This window comes from Gymnogyps californianus, chromosome 3 (genome assembly GCF_018139145.2).
Source record: "Gymnogyps californianus isolate 813 chromosome 3, ASM1813914v2, whole genome shotgun sequence".
Classification (NCBI taxonomy): domain Eukaryota; kingdom Metazoa; phylum Chordata; class Aves; order Accipitriformes; family Cathartidae; genus Gymnogyps; species Gymnogyps californianus.
In genome coordinates, this window is record NC_059473.1 from 62,552,548 (window position 1) to 62,574,840 (window position 22,293).

The 22,293-nt window shown below is 37.5% G+C and overlaps 1 protein-coding gene across 11 annotated transcripts in view; it reads left to right on the plus strand.

Annotated features, from left to right (window-relative positions):
• Positions 1-6,512, plus strand: part of REPS1 (RALBP1 associated Eps domain containing 1) — a 69,711-nt gene extending 63,199 nt beyond the window's left edge. For 9 of the 11 annotated variants that reach the window (XM_050893504.1, XM_050893506.1, XM_050893505.1 and 6 more), the window contains 5 exons: positions 270-452; positions 1,908-2,003; positions 2,623-2,771; positions 3,411-3,516; positions 4,631-6,512. In XM_050893504.1, the coding sequence (XP_050749461.1) occupies positions 270-452; positions 1,908-2,003; positions 2,623-2,771; positions 3,411-3,516; positions 4,631-4,699 (603 nt within the window). In that variant the 3' untranslated portion in view covers positions 4,700-6,512. The remainder of the gene's footprint in view (positions 1-269; positions 453-1,907; positions 2,004-2,622; positions 2,772-3,410; positions 3,517-4,630) is intronic. The other 2 variants (XM_050893509.1, XM_050893513.1) reach the window with 2 other exon arrangements.
• The last annotated feature ends 15,781 nt before the right edge of the window (positions 6,513-22,293 follow it).

Below are 22,293 nucleotides of genomic sequence, written 5' to 3' on the forward strand. Positions count from 1 at the left end.
TCTTTGGTCTCATTGTCTGGATAATAGCACATCTGATTGAGCTTCCTTTTCTCTTAAATATTTCTCTATTTTTATAAACACAGAGAGTGGTCTATCTGTCTGTGTCTTGAATGAAATGCACTTTGTCCTACTGACAGGACATAAATCTTTGTCCACTAAAAAGGCAAATCTTTAATGTTCTGTCACAAACTGTTGTTTGGCGAGATTCTTTGCATCAGATAACTATGTTAAGAACAATGTCACTAAATATTTTAGTTACTTTATTGCAGGGTGCAGGTCCTCATGTGCATCGTCCAGTAGATGCTGATGGCCTAATAGCTCATACCAGTACCTCACCTCAACAAATACCAGAACAGCCAAATTTTGCAGACTTCAGCCAGTTTGAGGCATTTGCTGTTTCAGGTGTAAAAGAGGAAGAAGGTGAAATTGAAACACACTCAGAAGTCTTGCAGGTGAGCAGAAGTGAAGATCCTGTCAATTGCTTAATACCACCAACAGTTATGAGACTTTGTTAAAACCTACTTCTGCTGTTTGAACTCAGTGGGGTTTTTTTATGGTGTCCCAATCCATTGCTAAAACGCTATTACATTACACACTGCTGCACTTATTTAGTAATTACCAAACACCTAGGCAGAAGAAATTCCTTTCTTGTCAGTTCTTGATTGTAATTCAGAAGATTTTGTACTTGTTAACATAGATGTGCACAAACATAATTGTGTTGGTGTATTTAGGACTTAGCACAGGCAAAACTTTTCTTCTGCTCACTCTTGCCAGCCTTCCAGATGACTTACTGGTAAGTTTTATAGTCTGTCTTAATAAATGAGATGACTGTCAAGTATCGTAAAAATCTGCTAAAATTCAATTAATTTGGTTTTGTTCAAAGCCATTGGACAAACAGCTAAAGTGAATAGAGCTCTGGCATCCTTCTATAATAGATTGTTAGAGATGTTTACAAAACCTTGTTTCCTACTACAGACACAGGGCTTAAAAGTTTGGCAGCCTCAGGGTTTATTCCTATTAATGTCATAATAGCTTACTGCTATTACATGAATTACTTCATGTTTTCCTTTCATAATTTGTAGCCTTCATCCAGATTGTAAGTTTTCTGGGGCACTTCTGCATCCTCGGTTGCAAAAGTACCTGTGGTGCTTTAAAGTTCTCGCAACTATCAGCAGCATGTTCTTGCTTCCCTTAATCAGGAAGGTCAATGACGTAGAACCATTTGAGCACTCTCCATGTACCTCATTGCAAAATCATCTATGTTAGCTTAAGCTGCCACTGAAAACTGCTTAAGTTAAGCTTGCTGATTGTTTTGCATTGAGGTGGATGGAGAACAGTCGCATTGTGTTGCACTGGAGGGATTAACCTTTGGCAGTAACAAATAGATAGTGGTGGTAATGTAATAGCAGAAACAGCTGTAGCAGTTTCTCATCAGGCCACAGCCTCTTATGTACTATACAGTGCCTCATAACACTGGGGACTTGACTTTATTCAGAGGTTTTTCAACATCTGGAGTAGAATGCTTGAGAGCAGAGTGCTTTCAAGTAACTACTTTGTCTTTTTTTCATAGTGATTTTAGATTCTGTACCGAACCTTAATTTCTGAATCAAAAGACAGATCTGACTATTGATTCTGGAAGTACAGCTTTTTACTTATGTGCCTCTTCTGTAAGCTGCTTCCAGGTGAAAACACTGTTTGTGACCAAGATAGTTTTAGATGGTTTTGTTCCAAAGCAGGTGGTAGTATTGTATTCCAGCTTGTGCTTCTAAAGACGACTTGAACTGGAATTTTAGATGTTAAGTGTATTCATGCATCAGAAACACAGCATACTTGTATTTATTCCAACTGTTGCCAAATGAAATATTTGTTAAGAAGTAGTTTTCTAAATATAGTTTATATCCCTTTAGGTTGAAAAGCCCTCTGATTCTGCAAGTTCTCTTAGAGTTGCCAAAGCAGATGGAAGAGTTGAAGACAAAGCACCTGCTAATGTCCCCACTAGTGTGGTATGCAAAGTACACTTGGAAGGAGAGCACAGTTGTCTGATGTATATGAAATTATATGTCTGTTTTGATTTGCAACAGCAACTTTATACGCTTCCACTTGAACCCAGTTTTCTTAGGTCTAATATGTGCTTGAAATAGGCAGGTGTATGGTGAATTTTTGCATCATGTTCATGATTAGCTTTATTCTCAAGATAGCAGAAAATTAAGATACTTGTGTGTGTTCAAATTTTTGAAATAGAGCAAAACTTTTAGTGCAGAACTTGGTTATCAGTAGCTTTTTTTTTTTGTTACAGACACATAATTACTGGGGGGGAAGCGTGCTCTGAGATGTTGTGTATTTGCAATTGTCAATTGTACCATGGTGTTTCTGCTTGCACAGTTCTTTGTCAGTGTGTAGCAACTTACTGCCCTTTCACCAGGGGGTAGGATTTAGTACTTAAGTTTTTTTCCAGACTGTATGAGAATGCAGCTAGATGCCCGTCTGAAAATATCTGATGGGTTTTAAATTCAGTTAGCTCAGTAGCTGGTTTTAAGAATATGTAACACAAACAAGTTACCAGATTATAATCCAAGTAAAATACAGTTTGTGAGAATTAATAGGCTGTGTTTTCCTCTTCAGGGTAAAGGCACTACCCCACTTGCTCCACCACCAAAGCCTATTCGCAGAAGGTTAAAGTCAGAAGATGAGCTAAGACCTGAAGCTGAGGAACATACACAGAAAACAGGTGTCATAGCTGCTGTTCTTGCTTCACAGCCATCTATTCCTAGGTAACCCAAGAAGTGTATAAATACATCTGTTACTGGAAAGTTTACATTTAAACAGCATACACGCTTTCTGTTCCAGGAGTTGCAAACAATTTCAGTGTGTTTGAATTAGATTAATTTAACAGTTTAAAGGTTTTTGGTTTTTAAACAAGATTATCCCGAAGCCTCTACTACTGGGAGGCCTTTTAGGGATCTTGAATTTTGGAGTGTGAACTCTTCTTAATTTCTGCAACTATGTTGGAAATAAGTGGTGGAAGTGTTAAGATGTAGTGTTTAATTTTAAATAACGGTGGCTATGAACAGTCCAAAATGTGCAGTCTTTGTGTCCTAGCATGAAAGTAGACTATTACATTAGTCACTTTGAGGTAAATTAATGTGGTACAGTGTGTTGGGACTTCAGAAAATTGATTATGACAAGTTTTTAAAATGTGCTGCTTGCTGTTTCATTGAAACCAAGTATGTGTGGCTTCCATGCAAACAAACAAGGTTAATCGAGCCAGGCAGAAGAGGGAAAATTAAAAGTGTAACAAGTTAAAAAAATTTGAAAAGAGGATTCTGCTCATGTAAAAAAGAGGGACTATAAATGAGACATTCAGCGAAGTGACGAAATGACTTATTACAATACTTCTAATATATTCTCAGATCAGTGGGGAAAGACAAGAAGGCAATTCAGGCATCAATCAGACGTAACAAGGAAACCAACACTGTTTTGGCCAGATTGAATAGTGAACTACAGCAGCAACTAAAGGTAATTCCATAATCTTTGTCTGTTTAAGAGAAGAGCCTGAGAGGGCAAGATGTTAGCGATGCACAGTAACAGGCATCTCTGCAAACCAATGATATACATAGTAGAGGGAAGATATATATATATATAAAAAAAAAATTTAGTTGTTTTTGTAGATCATAGAATATACCTAATTGCGACAAGCTTTGTGAAATTACAAAGTGAATTACTTTGTGAATTTACTACTACAAAACACATTTTTCAATGTATTGATTTGTTTTCAGCTACACTAAAAATAAAAAAGCAGAAATCTTAACTTAGTATTAATAATTCAAGGTAGCTGCTGTGGTCATCAGATACTTTAAAAGCAGCATTGAGAAGAGCAGCTAGGTGGCTTGCTTTCCTCTGAAGGAAAAAGCAAACCTTAAAGTCTTAATAAAATCATAAATATTTTTAAACAAATACAATAATCTGGAATACAAAACTTGCAGCTTAATAAGAACAACAGTAGTCATCTGTTTATCTAGGTCAGCTATTATCATTTTGGATTTATCTGTAAGCACCATCTTAACATCTTTCTCTTGCCATCTTTCTTACCTTAAGAGATCTGATTTTAATTATCAAGTTAATAAAAAAATCTTAAATGTAAACTTGAATTAATGTGATACTGTCTAGACTGGAAGATAGGCCATTTCAACAGCTATCAAGCCTGAATTTCACTTGTTACTGTTTATGAGAGTCAAGGTGCGTAAAATTCACATAAGACGAAAAACCGGGGAAAAAACATTGAGTTTCCAATCCTTTAACTGAGATGAGAGCGTACCCCCTTAACATTTTAGACTTCATTTGAAAATCTTATAGTTGGGTTTGCAGCTGGTTACAACTTTGTGGTTTTGGGTGATTTGAAAGAAATGAAAAAATACTAAATGGCTTCACCTTTGAGCAAAGTATTGATTTTCATTTACGAGTAATTACTAGCTAGCCAATCTTTTATTCAGATTATGGGAAGAGTTCTCCAGATTCTAGAAAAGACGTTAGTTCTCAAAACTGAAGCTCACATTTAGCAGTTTTGATCACATGAGGGAATTTTTAATATTCATTCTCTGTGGACAGTCAGTAGAAAATCTTTCTTTTGTAGGATGTTCTTGAAGAGAGAATCTCCCTGGAAGTCCAACTGGAACAACTTCGACCCTTCTCTCACCTCTAAGCCTACTGCCGTTAACTGTGAATTTACTAATTTTGAAAGGGTTATTGGTTTCGAAGCCTATTTAAAGATCCATGCATCTAGCTCAGTGCACTCTATTCTACATTAAATGTTGTGGTTCTGTTTTGTCAATTTGTCCACTTTTGTATTTAAGTATTTTAATTTCAGTACAGAGAAAAAAAAAAACTTTTTCCTTGAATGTGACACTGCCTCTCACATCATTTTCTGTGGGCATCCGTGATCTTTGTTGGACTTGAGTTTGCAGAGTTTGTCGCCAAAATTTCCAACTGGAATTTTTTAGTGGTTTCTTTTTTCCCGTTGAAACATCTTTGCAGAAGAGGATTGCTAATCAGTTGACTTTAAACTTTAAGCACATAAACTCTTCTTTTGCTATGGCATTTATTTTATTGTGCCAGAAAAGAGAAATAGTAGTAATCTGTCATTAGCCGATGTTACTTCCCAAGCTGCCTTTCACAATTGGAAAGTTTTTCACAATTCTAGAAAGCCTGCCTCTTTGCAATAAACCAACTTATTCAGGTTAACAGAGTTCTTGCAGGCTGTTTGCCGTATCAGCTGCATTTGATTTTGTGTTTTCGTTGCATACATTATAGAGTATGTAACCACAGATTGCCAGGTGTTCACATTTTGTCCATTCATGATCCTGATTCAGCAGCATGCATATAAAGATTTATGGTACAATTGGTAGTCTATCGAACAGACCTTTTTCAGTCCTCCCTTTTGTGAGGAGAGTTGGGTGTAAATCCCCAACATATTAATTACATGTTACCGAAGCACCACCTGTAATTGCATGTTTCACGCATTACCTTTTAATAACAGATCACGTCCACCAGTCTTCACTATAACAAATTGTATTGTCAAGTAATGTGTCAATACCTCTATGAACTTCTAATTCCCAGCAAAAAAAAAAAAAAAGATAAAAACAAAAAATGAACAGTTTGCTTCTTAGGAATTCTGGGGTACCTTCTGTCATCTTGTTTCCAGGCCTTATTTCTCTGGCATATAGACAAGCTTCACTATTAACAAGAGTTCCCTGAGTGTATCCTGCTATTCAGGTTGATGTACTGTATTAGGATTTGTTGTATATTGTACGATACACACCTTTTGATCTCATATGTAAATTTGCATTAATTGCTGACTAACAGCAGATATTCTATTTAATGGCTTCTTCTGGCTGTGGGATCATAGATGTTTAACTGCATGGATGTATCTCTGCAGAATCAGAACTAGCAATTGTGTGATTTTTACACCAATAAAACAGCACAATATTTTAATTTTGTTGATTCATCTTTACCTGGGAATTGAAACTCATTCAAATGGGGGGAGGGGTTTATTACAGGTCCGCAGGGAATTTTTTTTGTAATTTTGTGGCATGTACGAGAAACAGTTGATCATAATCCCTTGACCATTTTCTTCCCTCATTTTTTAGCTGTTGGTCAGAAGTGAAATTCTCTTGGTAATCTGTGGCTATACTCCTTTTGTATCCTCCTATAAGCAAATTTAATACAGTTATAACTTGTAAAAAGTAAATGCTAGTACTGACTTGGGTCAAAGAAATGTATAGTTCTTTAGTCTTCATTTCTGGTTTGATTTCCTTGAGAGTACCTTTCAAAATTAAAATTAAGTGGATTGCCTGTTAGCAGTCCTTATCTTCACTGTCTCACTTCTGTGCTTAAATGAAATTCTCTTAACATCTGCTTCCCTTCCAAAAGGATAGCTCAAGTCAGATTTTTCCACTGGATATGCTGTTTGTTACAGTGGAAAAAGAAGTATTTCTCTTTTTGGTTAACAGATATAGATTGGATAATTATGGTTAATTTTTATTGCTATAACTATTCCAACATTTTTTCAAATGTCATGGAAGAGTTGCAGATGGCTTATGTATATAATCCAAAGCAACACTCCCTGGTATGAAAGACATGAATGTCATAGTTGCATGAAAGATGGTACTTTCTATTTGCAGGTAAAGGGATTAAGAAATGATAGCTAAGTGGGCACAAAGGTTACATATAAATTACATTTTAACTACATCTTGCCAATTAGTTGATAAAGTGCAAGACTTTGACTTCAAAAAATAAGATATAACTAGGGAAATGCAAAAAAACCCCAAACCAAAACAAAAAAAACCCAAACCAAAACCCAAAACAAAACTAAAAAACTTTATAAAGTTGATGGCCTAATCACTTCTATTATAACTGCCAAGTAGCAAGAAGAGTATTTTAAAAAGTGGGGAAAGTGGTCACTTACTGTAGTTAAAGAATGTTGATTTCAAACCAACTGTATCTTGTCCATAGTTTATTTTAAAGTTAAAAATACATTTTTAAAATAGTACTATTTTCATATTAATATTTAAGTATTAAGCCTGTGTTTATAGCAGCAGGATTCTTAAATCAGAATTTAACATTTTAAGCTTAAATGTAAAAAGCCTTTTACATTCAAATGTGCCATGTACATATGAATTTCTGTAACATCCCTGTCTTTCTAGTAGAATGACAAGTTAGTGTCTCAAGTGAAGAACTTAGGCAATCTGAACATTTTTGTGTCTTGCCAACAAGTCTATTTTTAAGAATTTTTGTGGATTACTTTTAATGCATCATTCAGTACGTTTTAAACCAGTCTTTCATGATCAGAAGAGCTCCTAAATGAAAAATTACTTATGTCTTAAGAACATCACTGCCAATGATATTCAGAAGTTACCTCACTTAGTAATGTAACCCAACTTTAATCCCTTATAAAATAATTTCCCTGTCTTCTCCGTTTGTTTGATCTTGATCTAGCTACTTGATGCATTCTTTTTATGAACTTAGATTGTAAGCTCTTTGGGGCAAGGAATTATGTACCATACAAAAGGTGTGCTCTCTATATTGCAAGTATAAATGTAGACTACTAAATAGTATGGAGTGTGATTCATGTACCCAGCTAGGATGGATGGACAGCAGCATGAATTTCTGAAACACCTGCAAAAAGTTTTTCTTTGGACTTTGTGATTGGGGGAGTGTCTCTTTTCTCATTTGATTAGCATTTCCTTTGTTTCTCCTACTAATGTGCCTCTTTCTTCATTCCACCTGCTTTGGAGTTGCTTTTCTCTCCATTCATTGCCTATCTTTGGACTGCAGAGAAGATTTCCAAAATGCAAAGGTGAAAAGCCACGTTTTTTGAGCAGTATTTTAAGTCTACCCAATGTAAGCTAGTATTTTCAATTTTTTTGTACTTCACATGCCCCTCATTTTACTTGCAATTGTATAGTACATGAACTAGAGGATCTCTTATTGCTGAAAATGTCTTGTGTGGGATAAACAAAGTTGAGGTTATAAAAACTTAAAACTAAAGAAAATAAATTTGCAGCATTGTTTCTTGTGTGAGATGTCTGTCCCTTATGGATGGGGTGTGCTGTGTTTCCACTCTACCTTTAGGGCAAAGTTGAGTTACTCTCCTGCGTTCAGCTATGCACAGAGTTTGTCTCTAAATGCAACTTTACGGATGACCTAGTCTGAATCACTTTTTTCCTAAAAGAAAAAAAAAAAATTTAAAAAAATCACTGTCTCTTGACTCATTCTTGTCTTAGTTTCTAGTAGAATGTAGTTTCATGAAATGGTAATATGTTACAAAAATATGTTACTCCCAAGTGAGTAATAACAATGCAATTCTTACTCTGTGTGGAAGATTAAAAAATAACTTGTGTATTTTAAACATATTTGCATGCTTAAGTTGCTTAAATACTTTACAAAGCAGTCCGTGTGCAGTTGAGTATTCATTTGTACTCCCCAAAGTTCCATTTTTTGAGACATGCAACTTGATTTCATAAGCAGAATTCCAGCTTGTTTTGCCATGCATATTGATCTACTAATCATTTATAATACAGCTCTCTAGAAGAAAACACGTGAAAACCAAGGACGTTATTCTCTAATAACAAAAAAATTTTAAATGTTATGTTCTCTTAATAGTCTTTGAAAACAACTAACTAGTGGTTGTATAGGAACAATGTTAAAAATGTCTATATACTAATAACCAAATGAGACTATACAGTGTTGTCCTGATAATTAGTACCCAAGCAAAATAGAAACCTTGTTTTTCACAGGAGTCTTTGAATTAATTGCTTTTCAAAATTCTATTATGTGTTTGGGGGGAGGGTTTAATACTGTGTAACTTCCTTTCAGTAATATTTCTTTAAGTTGCCAAAATGGGTTTTAAAGGTGCAATTCCTGCATTAAAGCTAGATTGTACACTAATTGTACCTAAACTGTACACTGCTGATTGTACCTGGTTGTACACTATTAGTGTATTCCAGAGTGATTTTACAGTACTTTTTTCCAGCTTACTGATATATAGGTATTCAATGTCTTGCATTTAAGTTATTGTCAAATAGCCCTTGTTTCATTATAATACTCAAAAATTCAGAATTGTAACTCTACGAAATACTAAGTCTGTGATCTCACAGCTTACATCCAAAGTTTTAAGAAGACTGTTAGTACTATTTATCACACTTTGACAGCATACTGTAGCACAGCAAGCTACGTGAATTCTCTTCCATCTCTGGCAGAATATGTTCTTGACACTTTTACAGATATTAAGAATGCATCTAATCTGGAAGCGGTTGAAATTACTCTGTCGTTTTGATTGGTCTTGATTATGAGTGACCTAGGAAATGAACAAAACATCATAAATAGTGAAAGCAATTTAAACTGCCATTCAGTGGTATATTTAGCAATACTGCTGTTGAACCTTACATGATTGGAGTATTTGTTTCCCAGTCTACTGAGGAGCTCACAGAGACAGAGATACATCCTACTCTACAATGCATGTAAATTCTTTGATCTATCCTATATAGCAGCAATGGTGGCTTTTGCTTTCTGTCATCTAACTTCAGAGGTCTAACTGTATTTCTCTCTTTGGCTCAAATAAGACTGTGTTTAAACTGACAGAAGAGGGTATGCTCCATGGGGTGGAACAAGTTAAATGTAAGAAGCAGCACTTTGAATTGGGAACGTCTTGTGCAAGGAGCCTGTTGTCTTTGGTATCCGTTCAAAAGGCAAATAAGACAGACTAGCATTTGAAAGAACAGTTGCATATTGAGAAAGGAGGCACTAAAAATCAATGGTGTGCCCTGACATGCAGTTGGGAGTGGGGAGTGGAATAAGCATTACAGCAGTTGCTGTAAACTGTAAACGCTTGTGTACATGAACACTTGTTAAGGGCTTCTGAAGGTCTCGCAGACGTGATTGGCTGTGTCTGACTTGGCAAAAAGGTATGTATAGTAGGTAGCTTCAGCAATATATGATTTCTCAGCAGAAGCCGAAGGAAATACTTTGGGCACCCCTGTGATATCTTAGGAGTGTGTTTCATTAAACTGCCGTGGAATTCAGCACTTAGTACAAAGTGCTGTTGTGCCTTATTTTGCAGATCTTGAACTGATACAAAGCTTGAGTTCAGTCTAAGTATGAAAATACAGTATGTATTTCAAGAAAAAGATTATGGAAGGAATTTATAGGAAGTAGTAATTCAATGTATTCTATCAGAAAATGCAGAAGTGATATGCCTCCAACTTTGTGTTTTCTGTTACGTATCCCTGCCTTTGGAAGAAGTGTTGCAATTTACAGCAAACCCTTCTCCTAGAGCTTCAATCCCACTGTCTTTCACTGCCCTCATGAAGGAACTTAGTCACCTGCTTTCTGATCAGAAGGAACCAAGAGGTCATAGAAAAATCAAGAGGTCCTTTTGCTGTAGAAGGGCACTTAAAAGGAATATATTCCTTGGTTTGCTCTGCACTTTGTCTTTGGGGATAAAGTATGTTGAAGCAAGAAAATTCCCATGGAAAAGCAGTATTAATTCACATGTCATTTTATCAAAATTAAAAGGCTGATCACTTTGATGGATTTTATGGTTTCCACCAAGTTGCTTCCATAGGTGGGCTCACTAACCAAGAAACATGCTAAAATTGATAATCTCTTAGAACTTTTCACGCTAGAAGTATCAATGTTGTTCTGTGAATGGGTTTTTATCCTTTTTTCTTGTAGCCTTTTCAAACAATGAAATCCTTTGAAGTTTTAAAACCTTTTTGTAAGTAGCTGTGCATGTAGAATTGTAGGAAAATTTTTGTTCTGCTTGTGGAAAAAAAATTTATCCATTGATTTAAATGGGGTTGCATTTCAACTGTCACAACTCAAGACTGTCCTGATCTGAATTAGTACAAAGTGAGTATAGCCAAAAATTGAACTGAAAATAGATAAGATGTTGACTCCAAGCTAGAATTTGGGGTGTAAAATTTTGATAAAGATGGTATTATGATGTATTATTTTACATATTATTTTATATTCGTGTCCTCACACTTTAAAACCAACAGTAAGGATAAGAAAAATGGGGGCAAATAGATTGAATGCTGGATCCAAAGGAAGCTTGCAACTGTGTGTAGCGGTATCTATAGATGTAGTGCTATTGTCCAACTCGGGTACTTGATACTATGTGCTTAATTATAAGTCTGAATACATGTTTACCTCGTCTAAATTAGGTAGGAATAGGGTTGAGATTTGCAATTTTTATGCTGCATCCACATGTTTGGATGATCAAGCTGGTAACTTCAAAATTAACTTACTGAGTGAAACTTTCGATGAATTATGCGAATTTCTGTGTACTCCTCGCTTGGGCATATAAATTTACCAATAGACATGTGAAATTGTGCAGGCATGCAGCTTTCTTTCCAAGCAAGTCTGTATTTTAAGTGCATTCCTGAGACGTTAAGGAGAAAGTACAGCCTGATGCAAACTCGTAGTACAGTACATCTAGTTGCTGTGAAGTTGCATAAAGTTAATAGTCTTAATACAAAATTCATTCTTGTTTCACGTGGATTTACGATCTGCTTATAGTTGTCTTTAGAAAACTTCAGTCCTGATATGGGATCCTGTGGAATCAAATCTTCGTTCAAACTAACTCTTCTATCAAACAAGCTGTGAGAAGTTCCTTTTCATTTCCAGCACGATAAACGTGGACTTCTGTTGTCAATCTCAGCTTTACCCTGCAAACTAGTGAGTCTGCAGGATAAAGCATGTTGCTGAAGAAGTTTGTACATAAAGTCTGAAGGGGTAGACTGAACTTAATTTGCTTAAGGTCTGGGCTGACTTGACTTTGGAAATGTTTCTGTCAGAATATCTAAGATCTGCCTAGGTTTCAAATGAGAACAAAAGAAATTGTTATTCTGTAAAATATAAGCCAAGTTAGTTGGGCTTTTTAAACTTTTTAAAACTAATTTTACTAATCTAAAAACATTTCCAGCCTACTTTTTAGACTGGTGCTTAGCATATGTTTGTAGTATTAAGACTAATTATTCTTTTTCATTCTTGAGTTAGGAGGTAACCCAGTGAGAGGTTTCTGGTTTTGTTGTTAAGATCCTCAGGATCTCTATGAATTCAAGACACCTTATAAATGTACAGCTTTGCTCTCAGACCATGTTTGGTTTGGTAGCCTATTTAGCCCCTTACTACTGCTCTGAAAGTATTAAGATGCTTATAACTTTTAGCCTGTAGAAGGTAAGAAGACGACTTTTTCTCAATGAGGTTGCATATTCTTTCTTGTAAAACCAGTGACAGTTGAAGTAGGTCTGCCAAGGTTACATTTTGAACCAGCTGAATTGCCAACTTTTAAAACTCAAATAAGGAATGCTTTTTTCTTGTAGTTTCTGTGGGTTTTATTTTACATTAAATTAGATTGAAAGTCCTGACAGAAATTGAAACAATTTTTATTTGTTGCAATGGTAGTCTGAATGGTTTTAACCTGGAATGCTGATTTTCATTGTCTTCTAACATACCCCTGTTTTCTTTCACAGGTGCATTGCAGTTCTTAGGGTTCCATATAAATGTTTCTTGTATTGGCACATGCTTAACTGTTAGACTGTATTTGTTCTAGTATTTTGAAATTTTCAGTCTTTTCAGTATTTTGGCCTTTGGCTTAGTGCTGCAATATTGCATTGATCAGGGTGGTCAGATTATTTGCAAACTGCTTTTTCTTGCATTCGCTCTGGTCCCAGTCTTCCAGTTTGTGGGAAAACTTAGTTTGTTCTCGGTTGTTTCATGTTCTGGTTTTTGTTGTTTTAATACTATTAAAGACCTGTATGTTGGAGGTCTCATACTGATCTTGGTATTTCTAAATAGGAGGGGAAAAAATTATGATCTATTACAATGATTAACTTTTTAAGAATCAAAATTTAGATCTAATGTCAGCCATTAGAAATACCATACGGAGTTTTTCTTTTAGAATAGATTTAGAGCTCTCATGGAAGCGTGCCATAAGTCTCTGTGTAAAGCCTTATTTCAGCGAAGTTCAGCGCTAATATGGAAATCTGTCACGTCAGGTCTCATTGCAGAATTGGAGCCACAGGCATTTCTGATATATTAGAGCTCTTGACTTGCATTATCTTTTGCTGCTACAGATTGTCATTAAAGAAAAGAAAAACAACCGCCTTCCAGGGATAGGGGTGTGAAGAGCCAGCAGTATGAGCAAAACGGGAGTAAGGGCTCCCAGCTCAGTCCAGTGCCCCAGGCAGCAGTGTGGCTTCCAGTCACTTGAGATAATGGATACTATCTCAGCAGCTCTTTGGAGCAGATTCTTGCTTGCCTGTCTTAGTTGCTAGGGCACACTCACTCAGTTGTAAGATCATGGTATTGGAGAAGATCGCTTGAACATAAACATTGCTTCGGATGTTGCTTTCCGTGGAATGAAACAAACCTTCACAATTTCCAGTGTTTGCACGTAGCTCTTCTCACTTGTGAGCAGCTCCCTGGCAAGCTTGGTTCATATGTCTGCTGTGTCTTCACCCTAAAATCCGACTTAGTTGAAGGTCTGTGACTGGTGGAGGTTTAGAACAAGACACTAAGGGGATAAAATAGAGAATTGCTTCACATGGCTTGAGAAGAAAAAGTTTGGGGTTTTTTTAACACTTGCATAATTGTAAAACAGAAGGGTGATGGCCTCATAATTGAAAAGTTGTCCTGCAGTTATTCAGTTACAATTATCCCTTTAATGCAGAGATCCTGAAAAAAGCTTGTGTTCTTTACTAAGTAAATATAGGGCAACCTGTCAAATCAACAACCTAAACTTGAGTTTAAAACTGTATCAGCAGCTCTGGCCATCAGTGAAATATTTTTCTTAAAACATTTAAAATTTTGTTCTAGGATAGATCAGAAGTTGTAGTGAAAATGTCACGTTCATGGTGTTTGAAGAAAGATGTATTTTCGGTATTCCTGCATGAAGCAGGACTTTTCACTCTGAGGCTGAGTAAAATTTTGGTGCTGTTAACTCAGTAGTGTTAAATTTCTGTAGTGTTAGGGACTAACAGCTGAAACGCAGCACCACCTTCTCCTGGTTTCGGCTGGGACAGAGTTAACTCTCTTCTTAGTAGCTGGTACAGTGCTGTGTTTTGGATTTAGTGTGAGAATAATGTTGATAACACGCTGATGTTTTAGTTGTTGCTAAGTAGCGCTTATCTTAAGCCAAGGACTTTTCAGTTTCCCATGCTCTGCCAGCAAGCAGGTGTGCAAGAAGCTGGGAGGGAGCACAGCCAGGGCAGCTGACCCGAACTAGCCAAAGGGGTATTCCATACCATAGAACGTCATGCCCAGTATATAAACTGGGGGGAGTTGGCTGGGAGGCGCGGATCGCGGTTCGGGAACTAACTGGGCATCGGTTAGCGGGTGGTGAGCAATTGCATTATGCATCCCTGTTTTTTTTTTTTCTCTCCCCCCCCCCCTCCTTTTTTTGTTGCATTCCTTTTCATTACTATTATTATATTTCATTATTACTATTGTTAGTATTATATTTTACTGTAGTTATTAAACTGTTCTTATCTCAACCCACGAGTTTTACTTTTGTTTTCTTTCCTTTCCTCCTCCTCACCCCACTGGGAGGGGGAGGGGGAAACGGCTGCATGGTGCTGAGTTGCTGACTGGGGTTAAACCACGACACACCTCAAGTTTCACTTGGTTCTGATGATGGTTTAAACAACAAAGTGATTTAAAAAACATTTTTTTTCTGCTCCATAATATCTATAGATGCTTTTTTCTTTTGATCAGAGGACAAGAACAAAAGAGAATTGAATTCATGGCAAGGATTATTGTTAAAAGTACGCAAATCAAAATTATGTATTCCTTGAGGCATTCAGCTCTGAATTCTGCTTACAAATTCCAAAATAAAAATGGTCTCTAGGTACCTGCTTAGCAAAAAGTAGCACTTGCTACAGAAATACTGGTATGTGCATTTCTGTGTCTATTTTCCTGGGCATTTTCATCTTCTAGCATTTATATAGTAAGCTGTAGCTTAAAAATATACAGAAAACAATGTAAAATAATTTCACTGTTTATAGACTATATCTGGTGATTTACATGTTCTTACTCATCCTGCAGGTAGTCCTGTGATTCAGAGATCTTATTTTCTGTGATACGTTTGAGAACTAAATAGAAACTTTTTTGCATTTGAGTAGGAAATACATTGTTTAAAGTATTTACTTGCATTAAGCTTTTAAAATTATTCCTTGGTCTAGCTACTATAGTTTTTGTCAACTTTTTTTGACTGGCAGAAGTCTTAAATATGTGTGTGTTACAATGATTATGATTATAACAACTCTGGTAAAAGCTTTTAAAGTAAGTATTAGCAATGCAGTGAAACTTATTGCAGTAACAAACTCCTGAGAAAATGCTTTTAAAGGCTCTGCATCCCCAGCCGTGTCCGAGTGCATCCTGCATGACAGACTTTAGTTACGAGAAGCAAACTTGGCTCGTACGTCTTCATGCCTCGTTTTCTTGTAAGAGCCCAATGGCAATCTGTGTTTGTCTTTGGCACTGCTCCAGTCTGAGCAGTGTTTTTCTGACAGAGGTGTGAATGTCCTTTAAGGACGTACGGTGAGCCGTGAAACACTGATTTGACCTAAAACAGACATTGAGGCTAAACCCCAAGCACTGGCAGGTAAGTGGGTTAACTGACCAGCTAGCCTGTAGGTACACGTTATACTGAAGAGAGAGGGGTACACCTGAATGCATGGACCAAGTCACGTTCCGTGCAGGGGTAATTTCTGAGCTCTGCGTATATAATTGTGGGGGAAAAAAGCAAATACTAATTGGTTTTCTTTATTAGCCAACAATAAGGTGTCTGCTTTATCCACGAACGAGTCAATGTGATACTTAGCTGGATTAATCATGCAGTCCTTATCCCAGCACTGTACATTGTGACTCCTACGTGTTGTTTATGTTGTAGAGTTCATAAAACCAAGCTGTGCTCATCCACTTTCTTTATCTATTTGCATGTGTTACAAGTGGTTGATGAGGCTTTAACAACTTGCAGATTCCTAGTCAAAACTAAAAGAAAATGAGCTAAGTTATAAGTAAGAGCTAAGCTAGTAACACTATTCTTTTTAAAAAATGTTCCATTTTAATAGTCAGACTCTCTTTATTTTGGGACTTTAAAAACTAAAGCATTTCAAGCAATTGTTTGACTAGTCAAAAACAGACAATGCAAGAACTGGTTTATAAACCTTGTTTTGGGTCAAAATTAAAAATCAAGCTAAAAATTATCAAAACTGAACTGACTCTTTAGAGAACCAAATAGTAGTATAGGGATCTGCGGTTATTCCAGAATCTGAGACCTGCTTAAACAAATTGTAAAGTACACTGTTATTACAGGAAATTAATATTTATTGTATTACATGTGGTCAGCCTTAATTCCTTAGTAAGTGTTATGCAAAGTGTGTCACTGTTTTTCAAAACCTAGCTGAGAAGGATCACTAGGAGAAGTATTAATTTAAAGCTGATTTTCTTGGCTGTAGGTCATGAACTGCAGCTTTTGTTTTTATTGTTCTTCAGGATCCAGACATCATGCACTTAGTCTGAGAACAAGACCATCAATCAAAGGATACGCCTGGAGTGTGCCATTCACCGGGGAGCAGACAGATGCCTTTTTGAACGTTTCATCATGTTGGTAGTTTTAAAAGGAAAAATCTGAGTTTGCTTGCACAGGAATTCAGGCTCAGGTTTACTCAAGGCCTTTTGTACAGAAAAATGGTGAGAAACTGTCAGTTGAGAATCCCTTGCTCTCTTCTTGTCTCCCAGCTTGGCAATATGAGCTCTAGTGCTGCTCTGGCTGGAGTGTTGATCTTGGTACTTGGTCAGTCTTATAGAGTGACCTTCTGACCAGAAGAAAAAACTTTGTAAGCAATAGTAGGCAGTCTCTGCAAGTAGTTTCTGTATTCAGCAGCTACTTACCACAAGACACTGCTAATAAGGGTTCCAGCGTAGGGAGAAGAAGAGAGGAATGCCTTTGTGTCAGAGCCAGGGACAATCATCTAACTAAACATTGTGTAAATATGTATAGCACAACAGAGTTGTTAATGTGAGAACAGATATTTAAATAACTAAGCTGTTGTTTCTTCAGGTATTAAGAAATACTGCTTTGTTTTACTTGCATCAATTTTATCTGACGAAGTTCAATTAACCCCTCACCTAAAGTCTGTTCCAGCTCTTACTGAGTGTCATGCACGACCTCCCCTCAGCAGGCAGGTGTTCAGCCATTTCAAGGAAAGCAGAGACTCTGCACACATAGCAGTTGCTTGGGAAGACGAATGCCGCAACCACAAACTTCCCCCCCTTCCTCCTCCTTCCCCCAAGCTTTTATTGCTCAGGTCGGGAATATCCCTTTGGTCAGTTGGGGGCAGCTCTCCTGCCTGTGTCCTCTCCCAACCTTCTGCCCAACCCCAGCCTCCTCGGGTCGGGGGGAGTCTTTGTCACCTACTCTAGGTTTTCCATTGCGTTGTCACGGTGGCACCACTTCACTACTGCAGACACAGAAACCATGTGCGCATTTACAAGGACATGGTGTCTCTGCACCAGTGATGTGAAGTGGTGCCGCTACGGTGATGCAATGCAAAATCTAGAGGAGGTGACACCAAAGCACGTACAGGCTCTGCAAGGGACTCTAGCAGCAGCATTTTTGGGTTCCCTCCTCCTAGCGTATTCATGCTGTTGCAAAAGTATTTCTTTTAAAGAGTTAAATCTGAAGTGAGCTGGAGACTAGAGACAAAAAATAATTTCCCTGATACTGTCCTGCTAGAGAGGGAGCTGTTTGAAAGTTTGCATCTTTTTAATATGTGTCAAACTCTGTGTAAAGACAGTGCTTACCAGTCTAAACATATATCCATGCAAAACAGGTGTGGTGATCATGTTGAAGTATTGGGTAGTAACAAGGAACACCTTGCTTCCACTCCTTACTCTATTTGAGGGTGTCCCATTTTTTACGCACCTTTCAAAATGACAATATAAATTCCTAATGTAATAGAGCAACCTGAAGAAAAACTTGAGGATTTTGAAAATGCATGCTGTAGTGTTGTTTTCCAAGACCCAGCATATTTCATGCTTTAGGAATCTCCTACTGTCACACCCTGCTGCTATTTGTTAGACTCTTTCATTAGGGAGAGCAAGTGAAGAGTCAGTAGCGCCCTAATGTTACAGCCCTGCCAGGCTGGATTTTTTTTCCAGCATGCACAATTCTGGAGGCTTGAAAATGTTTCTGAAACCCTGCCCAAAGAGAGCCCTTGGAGTGGTGCTTCTACTCCCGATCCACCTCACCAGCGGTTCTTTGGCTAAATACGTTTACAGAAGTAATAGTGCGTTCTATTGTAACATGTTGTTCGTTTGCTATTGAAGACCCCGCTTCTCTGGCAGAAAACCCAACTTCATTACCTAGTAATGTGGGATTGCACATTTATAAACTTAGGCAGTTCAGCCACTCTGTGTATTTTTATGCCATGTCTTAGTGGGCTGGATGGCAGAGAAAGCCTTTTCCAGTGCTGCTGTCATATGGGGAGCAGGGAGTTTAAAAACATGCTTTTGATGTTTGTAAAGTACAAATTACTGGTAATCATTTCCCTTGTAAATCCACACTTGGCACACTTTTATCTTCTCCCAAGGTAGATTTAGCCCAAGGGGCTACAACTTTCAAATGTGTGTGACAAAAATCAAGAAATGGCTATCAAGTTTTCCATTTCAGACTAGCAGCCTCATGAGTGCTCAGCTGCTTCGAGGGGACCGCTGTTTTTTGTTTGTATGTTTTTCTGAATCCATGGCTGTAGGTTTAAATTACATCTGCTGAGGTAGTTTCATGAGCTTCTGAGAACAATTATTTCAGGCCAGTCTGGAACTCAAAAGACATTGCCTCACCTTAGAAACCGAGTCTCCTGCCAACTTTGAATTTCAGTCACATTCTTGGGATGAAACCCTCATGGTTTCCACTAAATTGAAGACATTGAATTTACAGTGCCTCTACTGCAAGTGCTTCTGGCGCAGAAGACAACAACTGCTGCTGCATCAGAAGGCAAAGATGTGTCAGCTAGTTAATTAGGATGAAGAGAGAAGTTGAGCTCCTCCATCAAGGTGGTTGTGCACCAAAAGCCAAATCATCATTTGTATTTTTGATGCAGTAGACTCTGTTACCCTTATCAATCATTGCATTCTGAGAGGTGCTTTACATTTTGTGTTGAAACCAGCTCCAGTAGTTTGAACATCTAGAGCATTGTTTTTTACAGAGTGATACAATCAGTTTCTCTGCTGCCAGATTGAAAGATACATCCTTTGTTTCTTCAAAAGCAAAGCTGAAAGGGTGTGATGTGGAGGAGTATTTTTTCCTGCAAGCTTTCAACAATTTTAAAGAAATTATAAAATATGCTATAGCACTAGTAGCGCATTCTCAAGAGCAAAGAAGCAAACATACAACTAGTGTGAAGTCTTTCTAGGTTGGCACCTAGAAATTGAAACACGCCAGCTGATCTGCAGCTCGTTTGCGTTCATCGGTAGCCTGTCACAACTCCTCGCTGTGAGCCAGCTGAAGCCCAGAACTGTGTTTAGATTGTTCTGCTTTATGGATGCAGGTCTAATAAAAATATCTCCTCTCCATTTACAGTGCCGTTGTTACCCGGGGCCTGCTCTGATGTCTCGTCCCTGCTGGCAAATGTTTTACGCTGCATGCTGGTTGGTATTTCTGGGCAGCCAGTCGAGGATTTGGTATGTACGCGTTCATATTAAATATTCCATCTTTTTATAGTGAGTGAAGAGGGCTGTGACAAAGCCCATGTTTTGTGATGACGACAGTGAGATGCACAAGGCATAGATCACTGCCAGTGAATTTAATTATTGGTAATTAAAAAGGAATAAATTTCCAGTATCGCTGGCTAAAACACGTCCTGCGTTAGTAATCCTAAACGGTCTCTGAGCTCAGTGCTCACATATGGACAGAGCTGATTCGTGTATGTGACATTTGACATGAAGTGCCAGATCGGATCGCATGAGGAGTGACGAGATGCATTTAGAAGAAACAACGCTAACACGCAGTAAGCCTGCTCGCACCCTTGTGTGCTTTGGGATAGTCCAGGCCAAATTTGGCTGCCATCTTCATTTTTAAGAAGTGAGCTCTGTGCCCAGCTTCCCTGTGATAGACAAGCTCCTCTCTAAAAAAAAGTACCCTCGAAGCACCTGTTACACCTACAAGAGTTGGTTTTTACAGAAGGGAATAGTTGGGGAATTACCCACATGAAAACAGGAGGTTTGACTTCTCGGAAGAAGCTTGAGACTTGATGTGGACAAAGCATTCCCACATCTGCTCCTATCCCAGGGCAAGAGTTGGGTTTTATTGCCTTTTATGGGAAATGTGTAATTTCCTTCGCTTTTTTTGTCTGAAAGATTAGAGTATAACTCATGCGAAAATCATGAACCTGTGTTTGAAGAAATAAAACAAATAGACACACTCAATTCTCTGTCTGCTTTGGGAAGGTGAGGAGAGTGAGGTAGCATTTTTAAATTTCTGTAATGAATAGAACTAAAAGTAAAAATACATGTTTCAAGAGTTGAAGCATATGAAAAATGCAAAGCATCATACACTGACGCTTCAGAATCCCTGCGTACACTGTGTTAAAGGTGAAATACTTTGAACTGCAACGTACCCGTGATGAACTGGGATCAATGGGGATACTGAACAGGCATTAAGTGTCAATATCCAGCACAAAACATGAAGAATGTGACGTGGTTGTGAAGTCTCAGTATGTTGTGTGTGATTTATATAGCTCTAACGTGCCACTGAATCTATAGTAAATACTCCCGATTTCTTACTGATTGTACTAAATTTACAGGTCGTGATCCAAATTTAACCAGGCGCTTTTTTTTTTTTAACTTTGCTCTTCTGCCTTTGCTCCTTGTACCGTTGTGTTACTATAGTTGTAAAACACAACCTGTGAACACTAACAGAATCAGGTCAGTAGGCCTCGATAAATTTATGTTTCTGTTCCTTTACACAAATGAGAATTTCAAGACAAAACTCAGCATGGGTAGGTTAGCATTTGTATACATCTGTCACTTTAATAAACTTACTGGAAAAAAAAAATCAGTCCTTACCTATTTGTATTGAAACTTATTTTTAGAGTTCAGTATATTTTCTAAACAAAAGATGTCTGCCTTAATAATTTGTCTTGCTGTTTTTGAAGGAGGCAGCAGTTAATTTAATACCACTGACTCTCATCTCTTCCAAATCCTCTTTTCTTAGATATTTGCCTTTCCTACTAGCTCTTCTTCCTGATTTTTATTTTCTTTTTTAGTTCACTGAGGTTCCACAGATGTCTCTTGGAGTGAGGTAATCTAGATCAGTGACGCAGGAAAGAGCATCTTCTTTCAAACACCGTATCTGTTTATCAGTGTGAGTTTAGGCCAGGAAACATTCAATATTAATACACTTTTATCTCCATAAACAACTCTTCAGGAAACAAGATAACAGAAAAGGAGCTCATTTTCTGCAGCCACTTATGTACTTCTGTAATTACAAAAGACTGTCCACAAATATGTTACAGTAGATTTTTTTTTCTTTTCCTGCGAGAGCCTAGAAATGTGATTAGTTTATTACCACACAAAGAAGCTCAGTCCCTCAAAGATCTTGCTACAAAATTTTCCTGTATGAATCCAAAAGATCATGAGCATACGCCACTAATGGATTGTGTAAAAGACGCAAATTTGTATCCAGGAGGAGGCAAGAGAATTTTAATTTCTTAATTATTTGCCATTAATGCATTCTTTGTGACTTGTGATTGCCTGTGGGCTTAAGGTGGTGGAAAAAGAAGGTGCTAATTCTTGTATAATTCTAAACAGCTGCTTGAGAAAGGTATTTGTTTATGTCCATATCTCAGATTATACCTATGCATTATGTACTTGCATGAACTGCTACAGAAATTTAGAGATCAAGACATCCAACAGACCATGCATTTGTAAGTTATTTGAAATGTGTTTGAAGTCATAAGCCTAAGAAGAGTTAGATGACGGAGCCCAAAAAGGAAAAAGAATTCTCTCTATTGTAGAATAGCTTAAACTATGAAAGCTACTGGTTAAAAGTGTGTTTTGGGACCAGTATGCATTACGACGCTGCAGTATACCACACTGGCAGTAAGTTGCTCGTGAGCGTACAGCTCTCCTCCTGAATCAAAATGAGCTGCAAGAATGTCTTTTTTTCCTTGTATAAATGCACCTCTGCTAGTGACTTTGGCCGCCATAACTAGCCTCACACCTTTACACACC